This window comes from Pelobates fuscus, chromosome 2, assembly GCF_036172605.1.
Source record: "Pelobates fuscus isolate aPelFus1 chromosome 2, aPelFus1.pri, whole genome shotgun sequence".
NCBI classification, from domain to species: Eukaryota; Metazoa; Chordata; class Amphibia; order Anura; family Pelobatidae; genus Pelobates; species Pelobates fuscus.
This window is the reverse complement of record NC_086318.1, coordinates 418,781,061-418,792,223: the sequence shown is the minus strand read 5'-3', so window position 1 is coordinate 418,792,223 and position 11,163 is coordinate 418,781,061. Positions and strand designations below refer to the sequence as shown.

Genomic DNA, 11,163 nt, shown 5'->3' with positions numbered 1-11,163 from the left:
CTATAAGAAGCAGTATAATGCTGCTGTCTGGTAACCCCGCCCTCTACTATAAGAAGCAGTATAATGCTGCCCAGTCTGGTAACCCCGCCCTCTCCTATAAGAAGCAGTATAATGCTGCCCAGTCTGTAGCCCCGCCCCCTCCTATAAGATGCAGTGTAATGCTGCTTAGTCTGGCAACCCCGCCCCCCTGTATTAGCCCCGCCCTATCCCCCCCTCATCCTCCCGCCCCTCACTCCCCATTGAACGCGGGGACGCGCGCTGTCGCGGTAGCGCGCACGGTCCCTCTCTCTCCCCGATGTGGGATGGCTGCCGGTCGGGAGCGAGCAGCCTGGGCCGGCACATGCCCGGACCCCGGGGAGCAACGGGAAGATGGCGGAGACAGCCGAATGAGCGGCCGGGCCAATGTCCGGAGGGATACCACGGATTTCATGACAGCGGCCGGTAGGTGTCCTCCAATGACAGACACAGAGTGACAGCAACATCAGCATCCCACCTCCCATCATCCCCAGCCTGTATCCTCCCATCATCCCCAGCCTGTATCCTCCCATCATCCCCAGCCTGTATCCTCCCATCATCCCCAGCCTGTATCCTCCCATCATCCCCAGCCTGTATCCTCCCATCATCCCCAGCCTGTATCCTCCCCATCACCCCCAGCCTGTATCCTCCCCATCACCTCCAGCCTCTATCCTCCCCATCACCTCCAGCCTCTATCCTCCCCATCACCCCCAGCCTGTATCCTCCCCATCACCTCCAGCCTCTATCCTCCCCATCACCCCCAGCCTCTATCCTCCCCATCACCTCCAGCCTCTATCCTCCCCATCACCTCCAGCCTCTATCCTCCCCATCACCCCCAGCCTGTATCCTCCCCATCACCTCCAGCCTCTATCCTCCCCAGCCTGTATCCTCCCCATCACCCCCAGCCTCTATCCTCCCCATCACCCCCAGCCTCTATCCTCCCCATCACCCCCAGCCTCTATCCTCCCCATCACCTCCAGCCTGTATCCTCCCCATCACCCCCAGCCTGTATCCTCCCCATCACCCCCAGCCTGTATCCTCCCCATCACCCCCAGCCTGTATCCTCCCCATCACCCCCAGCCTGTATCCTCCCCATCACCCCCAGCCTGTATCCTCCCCATCACCCCCAGCCTGTATCCTCCCCATCACCCCCAGCCTGTATCCTCCCCATCACCCCCAGCCTGTATCCTCCCCATCACCCCCAGCCTGTATCACCCCCAGCCTGTATCACCCCCAGCCTGTATCACCCCCAGCCTGTATCACCCCCCAGCCTGTATCACCCCCCAGCCTGTATCACCCCCCAGCCTGTATCACCCCCCAGCCTGTATCACCCCCCAGCCTGTATCACCCCCAGCCTGTATCACCCCCATCATCCCCAGCCTGTATCCTCCCCATCATCCCCAGCCTGTATCCTCCCCATCATCCCCAGCCTGTATCCTCCCCATCATCCCCAGCCTGTATCCTCCCCATCATCCCCAGCCTGTATCCTCCCCATCATCCCCAGCCTGTATCCTCCCCATCAACCCCAGCCTGTATCCTCCCCATCACCCCCAGCCTGTATCCTCCCCATCACCCCCAGCCTGTATCCTCCCCATCACCCCCAGCCTGTATCCTCCCCATCACCCCCAGCCTGTATCCTCCCCATCACCCCCAGCCTGTATCCTCCCCATCACCCCCAGCCTGTATCCTCCCCATCACCCCCAGCCTGTATCCTCCCCATCACCCCCAGCCTGTATCCTCCCCATCATCCCCAGCCTACATCCCCATCATCCCCAGCCTGTATCCTACATCCCCATCATCCCCAGCCTGTATCCTACATCCCCATCACCCCCAGCCTGTATCCTCCCCATCACCCCCAGCCTGTATCCTCCCCATCACCCCCAGCCTGTATCCTCCCCATCATCCCCAGCCTACATCCCCATCATCCCCAGCCTGTATCCTACATCCCCATCATCCCCAGCCTGTATCCTCCCCATCATCCCCAGCCTGTATCCTCCCCATCATCCCCAGCCTGTATCCTCCCCATCATCCCCAGCCTGTATCCTCCCCATCACCCCCAGCCTGTATCCTCCCCATCACCCCCAGCCTGTATCCTCCCCATCACCCCCAGCCTGTATCCTCCCCATCACCCCCAGCCTGTATCCTCCCCATCACCCCCAGCCTGTATCCTCCCCATCACCCCCAGCCTGTATCCTCCCCATCATCCCCAGCCTACATCCCCATCATCCCCAGCCTGTATCCTACATCCCCATCATCCCCAGCCTGTATCCTACATCCCCATCACCCCCAGCCTGTATCCTACATCCCCATCACCCCCAGCCTGTATCCTACATCCCCATCACCCCCAGCCTGTATCCTACATCCCCATCACCCCCAGCCTGTATCCTACATCCCCATCACCCCCAGCCTGTATCCTACATCCCCATCACCCCCAGCCTGTATCCTACATCCCCATCACCCCCAGCCTGTATCCTACATCCCCATCACCCCCAGCCTGTATCCTACATCCCCATCACCCCCAGCCTGTATCCTACATCCCCATCACCCCCAGCCTGTATCCTACATCCCCATCACCCCCAGCCTGTATCCTACATCCCCATCACCCCCAGCCTGTATCCTACATCCCCATCCTCATAAATGCCCCTCTCCCATAAAGTCCAACTCCCAAAAAACCCCAATCTCATAAAACTCCATTCCCATAAAGCCTCATTCTCATAAAGACTCACTCCCATAAAGCCTCATTCTCATAAAGCCCCATGCCCATAAAACTCCATTCCCATAAAGACCTTCCTCAATAGAGACTCCCTCTCTTAAAGATCCCTTTAAATTCTCCTATAAAGTACCTCCCTTCATCTCTCCCAATACCTTAATCCATAAGTCCTCCCTACTATACAGTCCCACTCCTATAAATTCCCCCTTCGTATAACTCCTCCCTCCTTTAGAAAGCAGTATAATGCTGCTGTCTGGTAGCCCCGCCCCCTCCTATAAGAAGCAGTATAATGCTGCCCAGTCTGGTAACCCCGCCCCCTCCTACAAGAAGCAGTATAATGCTGCTGTCTGGTAACCCCACCCCCAGCCTGTATCCTCCCCATCACCCCCAGCCTGTATCCTCCCCATCACCCCCAGCCTGTATCCTCCCCATCACCCCCAGCCTGTATCCTCCCCATCACCCCCAGCCTGTATCCTCCCCATCACCCCCAGCCTGTATCCTCCCCATCACCCCCAGCCTGTATCCTCCCCATCACCCCCAGCCTGTATCCTCCCCATCATCCCCAGCCTACATCCCCATCATCCCCAGCCTGTATCCTACATCCCCATCATCCCCAGCCTGTATCCTACATCCCCATCATCCCCAGCCTGTATCCTACATCCCCATCACCCCCAGCCTGTATCCTCCCCATCACCCCCAGCCTGTATCCTCCCCATCACCCCCAGCCTGTATCCTCCCCATCATCCCCAGCCTACATCCCCATCATCCCCAGCCTGTATCCTACATCCCCATCATCCCCAGCCTGTATCCTCCCCATCATCCCCAGCCTGTATCCTCCCCATCATCCCCAGCCTGTATCCTCCCCATCATCCCCAGCCTGTATCCTCCCCATCATCCCCAGCCTGTATCCTCCCCATCACCCCCAGCCTGTATCCTCCCCATCACCCCCAGCCTGTATCCTCCCCATCACCCCCAGCCTGTATCCTCCCCATCACCCCCAGCCTGTATCCTCCCCATCACCCCCAGCCTGTATCCTCCCCATCACCCCCAGCCTGTATCCTCCCCATCATCCCCAGCCTACATCCCCATCATCCCCAGCCTGTATCCTACATCCCCATCATCCCCAGCCTGTATCCTACATCCCCATCACCCCCAGCCTGTATCCTACATCCCCATCGCCCCCAGCCTGTATCCTACATCCCCATCACCCCCAGCCTGTATCCTACATCCCCATCACCCCCAGCCTGTATCCTACATCCCCATCACCCCCAGCCTGTATCCTACATCCCCATCACCCCCAGCCTGTATCCTACATCCCCATCACCCCCAGCCTGTATCCTACATCCCCATCACCCCCAGCCTGTATCCTACATCCCCATCACCCCCAGCCTGTATCCTACATCCCCATCACCCCCAGCCTGTATCCTACATCCCCATCACCCCCAGCCTGTATCCTACATCCCCATCACCCCCAGCCTGTATCCTACATCCCCATCACCCCCAGCCTGTATCCTACATCCCCATCACCCCCAGCCTGTATCCTACATCCCCATCACCCCCAGCCTGTATCCTACATCCCCATCACCCCCAGCCTGTATCCTACATCCCCATCACCCCCAGCCTGTATCCTACATCCCCATCACCCCCAGCCTGTATCCTACATCCCCATCACCCCCAGCCTGTATCCTCCCCATCACCCCCAGCCTGTATCCTCCCCATCACCCCCAGCCTGTATCCTCCCCATCACCCCCAGCCTGTATCCTCCCCATCACCCCCAGCCTGTATCCTACATCCCCATCACCTCCAGCCTGTATCCTCCCCATAACCCCCAGCCTGTATCCTACCTCCCCATCATCCCCAGCCTTTATCCTACCTCCCCACCATCCCCAGCCTGTATCCATCCTCCCCACCATCCCCAGCCTTTATCCATCCTCCCCACCATCCCCAGCCTGTATCCATCCTCCCCACCATCCCCAGCCTGTATCCATCCTCCCCACCATCCCCAGCCTGTATCCATCCTCCCCACCATCCCCAGCCTGTATCCATCCTCCCCACCATCCCCAGCCTGTATCCATCCTCCCCACCATCCCCAGCCTGTATCCATCCTCCCCACCATCCCCAGCCTGTATCCATCCTCCCCACCATCCCCAGCCTGTATCCATCCTCCCCACCATCCCCAGCCTGTATCCACCATCCCCAGCCTGTATCCATCCTCCCCACCATCCCCAGCCTGTATCCATCCTCCCCACCATCCCCAGCCTGTATCCATCCTCCCCACCATCCGCAGGCTGTATCCATCCTCCCCACCATCCGCAGGCTGTATCCATCCTCCCCACCATCCGCAGGCTGTATCCATCCTCCCCACCATCCGCAGGCTGTATCCATCCTCCCCACCATCCGCAGGCTGTATCCTCCCCACCATCCGCAGGCTGTATCCTCCCCACCATCCATCATCCCCAGCCTGCATTCTACCTATCCATCATCCCCAGCCTGCATTCTACCAATCATCCCCAGCCTGCATTCTACCTATAATCCCCAGCCTGTACCATCAGCATCCTACCCAACATCCCTAGTCTGCATCTTACCCATCAACATCTTACCAAAAATTCCCATCACTCCCAGGCTGTACAATCAACATCATACCCACAATCCTCAGTCTGTAAAATAAGCATCATAACCATTTATCTCCATCATTTCCAGGCTGTACCATCAGCATCTTACCCATCATCCACAGGCTATATTTTCAGCATCATACCCATCATCCTCAGTCATTACCATCAACATCATACCCATCACCCTCAGGCTGTACTATCAGTATACTATTCACAGGTAGAACCATCATAGCCGTTATTCTTAGGCAGCAATATTCAGATTATACCCAGGCTGTCGCAGCTGCATTATGCCCAGACATCACCATCATTCCCAGTATACCCAGGCACCACCAACATACTCAGAAAGTACCATCAGCATCACACTCTTTATCAGGAGGCAGAAACACCCACAGGAAGCATCATCCCGAGGCAGCTCCATTCCCATGCAGAACCAACAACTTCCCAGGGTATCAGCTCCCTCCCAAGGTATCTCTGTTAGCCTCCTAAGGCAGCCCCATCAGGAGCCCAACAGCTTCCCCACCTAGCACCTGAGCATCCTGTCCAAGGAGCAAGACCAACATTCCAGGCAGTACCATACACATCCCTAGCACCTGAGTATCCTACCTGTATCCCTCATCCCAGCATCCCTACACTTCGCCATAGTAAAAATAAGGCTTCGTCCTGCTATTTTACAGATCCTGCCATTAATCCAACAGTGAGTGCCATTTCATTTAAAGGACCACTCTAGTGCCAGGAAAACATACTCGTTTTCCTGGCACTAGAGTACCCTGAGGGTGCCCCCACCCTCAGGGACCCCCTCCCGCCGGGCTCTGGAGAGAGGAAGGGGTTAAACTTACCTCTTTTTCCAGCGCCGGGCGGGGAGCTTTCCTCCTCCTCTCCATCTTGATCGCGACGTCATCGGCTGAATGCGCATGCGCGGCAGGAGCCGCGCTCGCATTCAGCCGGTCGCATAGGAAAGCATTTACAATGCTTTCCTATGGACGCTTGCGTGCTCTCACTGTGATTTTCACAGGGAGAAGCACGCAAGCGCCTCTAGCGGCTGTCAATGAGACAGCCACTAGAGGATTTGGAGGCTGGATTAACCCTCATTATAAACATAGCAGTTTCTCTGAAACTGCTATGTTTATAAAAAAAAGGGTTAATCCTAGAGGTACCTGGCACCCAGACCACTTCATTAAGCTGAAGTCGTCTGGGTGCCTAGAGTGGTCCTTTAATGTTATTTCTCTGCTGCTTCATCAGCATGATGTTAACATCCTTTCTCTAGATACTTTAAGTGTCCTCCCTGTGGGGTAAAAAAAAAACAATTTCCATGCATTTTCACTCAAGAACAAAGCTCTTAAGGGTACGGAACATAAATGTGCTTTTATGTATCTGTGAACTAAACCATAGGAATTAGTCCTCTTTGTGTGGTACTAAGTCATAGTCATTTCACAAGTCTTACCCCTGTGTAAATAGTGATTGCATATATATGAATTAGTCCTCTTTGTGTGGTACTAAGTCATAGTCATTTCACAAGTATTACCCCTGTGTAAATAGTGATTGCATATATATGAATTAGTCCTCTTTGTGTGGTACTAAGTCATAGTCATTTCACAAGTCTTAACCCAGTGTAAATAGTGATTGCCTATATATGAATTAGTCCTCATTGTGTAGTACTAAGTCATAGTCATTTCACAAGTCTTACCCCAGTGTAACTGCCTATATACGAATTAGCCGTCTTTGTGTGGTACTAAATCATAGTCATCTCACAGATCTTATCCCAGTATATATGCCTATATGAATTAGCCCTTTTTTTGGTACTAAGTCATAGTCATCTCACAAGTCTACTTGTCTTACTAGTCTTAATGTGGTCGCCTCTGCATGAGGAACACCTTCCACCAAGCTGTGCATGGTTAACATTTCAATATTTCCATTATTGCTGTTAAGGTTTAACATGAAATTACCAACTTAACTGTGTCCTCCAAACTGTTTTTCAACTATAACTCTCATGGTCTTTGGCCAGCATGAACAAACAGCTGAGAATTGTTGGAGTTACAGACAGCTATAGCAGGAGAGCCCACCCAATCTTAGAAACCACTGGTTGAAACCAGGCTTTCAGTATGTTCGCTGCCAACTATTCAATGATCACTACTGGGTGTGGAGGAAAAATAAACCGCTAACCTGAATACATTTGTGTCTTTAAATGTCCTGCTATATGGAATGCAAAATACCTCTTGTTCCGGATTTAGAAGTAGGACTGAATAATGTGTAACAGGGGCCACTGCTTCGAAAGCTTTTCAAAGAATCCTTTGAATGGCAGAGTATGCCTCTAGGAGAATTCTAGTGCATTTGCCTCTGTTTCATGCCCTTAATATGGTTTATTATTAATTATAAATTATGCCCAAGGCTTATTGCTCCTATGCCTCAGATCACACTGGCACTCTGCCTTTGGAGCTCTGGGAATTCTTTACATTAAAGCAGGTCAGCTGGTCAAACGTACAAGAAACTGTAACTGAAGTGTGTTTTATTCTCGAGGAATGCAAGATCTGAAAAACCAAAACAAACGAGCAATATATTGACAGAATATAGGTCAGCTGGATATTTTTAGAAATCTGCATTTATATATATTTTCTTGTATTTTGTTTTTGCTGCTAAGCCTTGGCGACTGGGCCAGGGCAGGCCTACATAATTGTTGATCCATATGGTCTCCCCACAGTCATTGATTTCTACACTCCTACATCCTCATATGCAATGTGGGCAGCCCTGCATCCTGGCAGCGTATTTAAATATGTCCCAGCCAAGGCTCCATGTTACTTTTCCTTTTGAGAGCACATAGTTGACTTGTTTCCTTGGTGATCAGAAGCCACTATTAGATTGAACAGATGGCTTCAGATTATCAGGGTAAGGCTTTGTAAAACCTGCTTTTATTTTTACTCTTCTGTGGGGATTGTTATCTGTCACACCACTGTGTGTGTGTGTGTCTGCGTCTTTGCCTGTATTGACTTGCCCTGATACTGATACCTGTACAAATGTATACATCTAGGGGTTTATTCGATAAACTAGAAATGGGGAACGAGCAATTGGACATTGTAAAACAAAATAGCTGAGAAGGAAAAATGGAGAATTGCAGAATTTTTCTTGTTTGGCTACCTTATTTTCTTGTTTGGCTACCTTACCTTATGCGGGTTGAATGAACCATACAAGAATTTCCGAATAGATATATTTGAAAGTGGTAAAAATAACATAAGGTGGTTAGAAGTCTAGAAGTTGTACTCTATAAAGAAATGCATCAGTAGTTTGCTCTTAAACAAAGTTGTTATTAAACCAGTGAATACAAGTATTTTAATGGAGAACCTACAAACACACGTGTGCTTTATGTCAGTTTTGTAAACTTAGAATTTGCATGGAGACACTGAACGCTCCTCATAGAGATTAATGGATTCTATACATCTCTATGAGGAGATGCTGATTGGCGCAGTGCATGCGCAATAGCATCCAAATGCTTTCCTATTAGAAAGCATTGGATTGGCTGAGATTGTCCGATTTGATGAGCTCAGCCATGTTTGTACTCCTGTCTCTATAGTGTTCCTTTAAGACTAAGAATTTATGTATGATGCTTTAACTGAGACCATATATTATGTGACAAGGTAAGATCATTGTTATACATTCTAAACAAAATGGAAAAAGTAGCAAACAATTTTTTTCCCACATATATCTTTAATGTGGGTCTGCAGCACACAATTAATATTAATCATTGTAGTCTGTAGGTTTGAAATAAGCGAAATTTTTTATTCAAAAATCACTTGCACAGTGCCTATATTGGTGTTCTCCGTTATGATTTGTCTAGAATATAAAAAAATACAACTCGAAACAACTTTTGTGTGGGTAGTTAAATCTTAAGACATTTTCAATTAAAGGGACACTATCGACACCAGAACAACTACAGCTTAATGTGAGTATAATCATTCCCTGCAAGTATTTTCATGTAATCACTGCCTTTTAAGAGAAAAGACCCTGTTTACCTTGCCCTCTAGGGACACCTCCAGTGGCTAATCCTCAGATGACCACTGGAGGTGCTTCCTGGGGCTGTGCTGCACGCTCTGCATGAAGATGCTAAATTTTCCTCATAGAGATGCAGTGATTGAATGCATCTCTTTGAGAAGGTGCTGATTGGCCCAGCCAGTATTTGGCCTTGCCCCTTGCCGGTTTCAGCCAGTCCAATGCTTTCCATATGGCAAAGCATTGGATTGGTAAAAATCATAAATTCTGATGATGTCAGCAAAAAGGCGGATTGGGGCAGCACTGGAAATAAAGTAAGATTTAAAAAAAAAAAATTTTATAGGGGGGCAATACACCTGAATGGTGGTTTTAACACTATAGGGCCAGGAAATTATGTTTGTGTTCCTTTAAGTTACAGTTTGCATGATAGATGTAGCTGCATAACACACTTCTAAAATGCTACTGATTATTTTTTTTTGGGGTATGGATTAAAAAAATGTAATGTTTAATGCTATAGAGAGAATATAAAATATTGCAAAAAAGTTCTTGTTTAAAAATAAATAAAGTTATTCACCTGCAAAATGTCCCTTGGTGCGTTGCTTAGGAAGTCTGTCTGCGAATGCACACCAACCCCTCCCATACCAGGATGAGATGCTAAGCGCAGTCTCAATCACCACATAGGATGAAATGGCATTTTAAACCTATTGCTGCTATCAGTTTATATAACCCAGTTCACTCTTTAGTGAAACCTGCTGTGTTATACTATTGGCTGAAATTTAGACAGACTTTCGTACAGTATGTGTGGCATTCACACGCTGCACATACAACAGGGAACGAACTGACACAAGCAGCCTAAAACACTGTGTATGTCTCCTGACTATTGGCTACAATAAATCAAGACCTGGCTTAAAAAGTTAGTATTGTTACACAAAGCTCAAACAGCGATCACACATTCTTTCTGCAGTGCATGTTGTATACTTCTTCATTTATTTATTTTTGAAGGAACACTTCCACTGACTCCGAACACCATAACAACTTCATCTCAATACAATTATTATAGGAACAGTAGTTTCTGGGCAACTTCTTAACTTCCAATGGTTTAACCCCAAAGTTGGTCACCCAGCACCCGACAGGTCTGCCTCTATGAGAGTGTTTCTTTAAAGGATCACTATAGTGTCAGGAAAACATAGCGGTTTTCCTGACACTATAGTGCCCTAAGGGTGCCCCCTTAAAACCCCTTCAGCAGCTTACCTTATTCCAGCGCTGGGCTCCCTCGGCGATGGAGCCGCATGCGCGGCAAGTGCGGCGCACATCCAAGCTGTCAATAGGAAAGCATTTTTCAATGCTTTCTTATGGACGCTCTGCGCGATGGAGGTGTAATATGCCTCCAGCGTAGCAGATGCGTCTCTAGTGGCTGTCCAGAAGAAGTTTCTCTGAAACTGCTATGTTTGCATCTGAAGGGTTAAAACCCGAGGGACATTGCACCCAGACCACTTCATTGAGCTGAAGTGGTCTGGGTGACTATAGTGGCCTTTAAAGAATTTCTCTCTAGTCCTCGGATGCTTCGAGTATACAGTATACCCATATCTTAAAAAGTGTGTGTGTGTGTGTGTGTGTGTATATATATATATATATATATATATATATATATATATATATATATATATATATATATATATATATATATATATATCTATCCTGACGAAAGTTCTGCACAAGAACTGAAACGTTGATACTTTGTGGCAGTTGCTGAATAAAAGCGAAGTTATTTTTTCACCATATTTTTTGAAGTCCTTGGAGTGCTATTTTCTACTATTTTGTTCCATTTTATTTGCTAGACAAGCACCG

The 11,163-nt window shown here is 49.6% G+C and overlaps 1 protein-coding gene across 2 annotated transcripts in view; it reads left to right on the top strand.

Moving 5' to 3' along the window:
- Positions 1-251: 251 nt before the first annotated feature.
- PAK5 (p21 (RAC1) activated kinase 5) overlaps positions 252-11,163 on the top strand; it is a 149,782-nt gene continuing 138,870 nt past the window's right edge. For both annotated transcript variants that reach the window (XM_063444015.1, XM_063444014.1), the window contains exon 1: positions 252-441. In XM_063444015.1, coding sequence (XP_063300085.1) covers positions 303-441 — 139 coding nt within the window. In that variant the 5' untranslated portion in view covers positions 252-302. The remainder of the gene's footprint in view (positions 442-11,163) is intronic.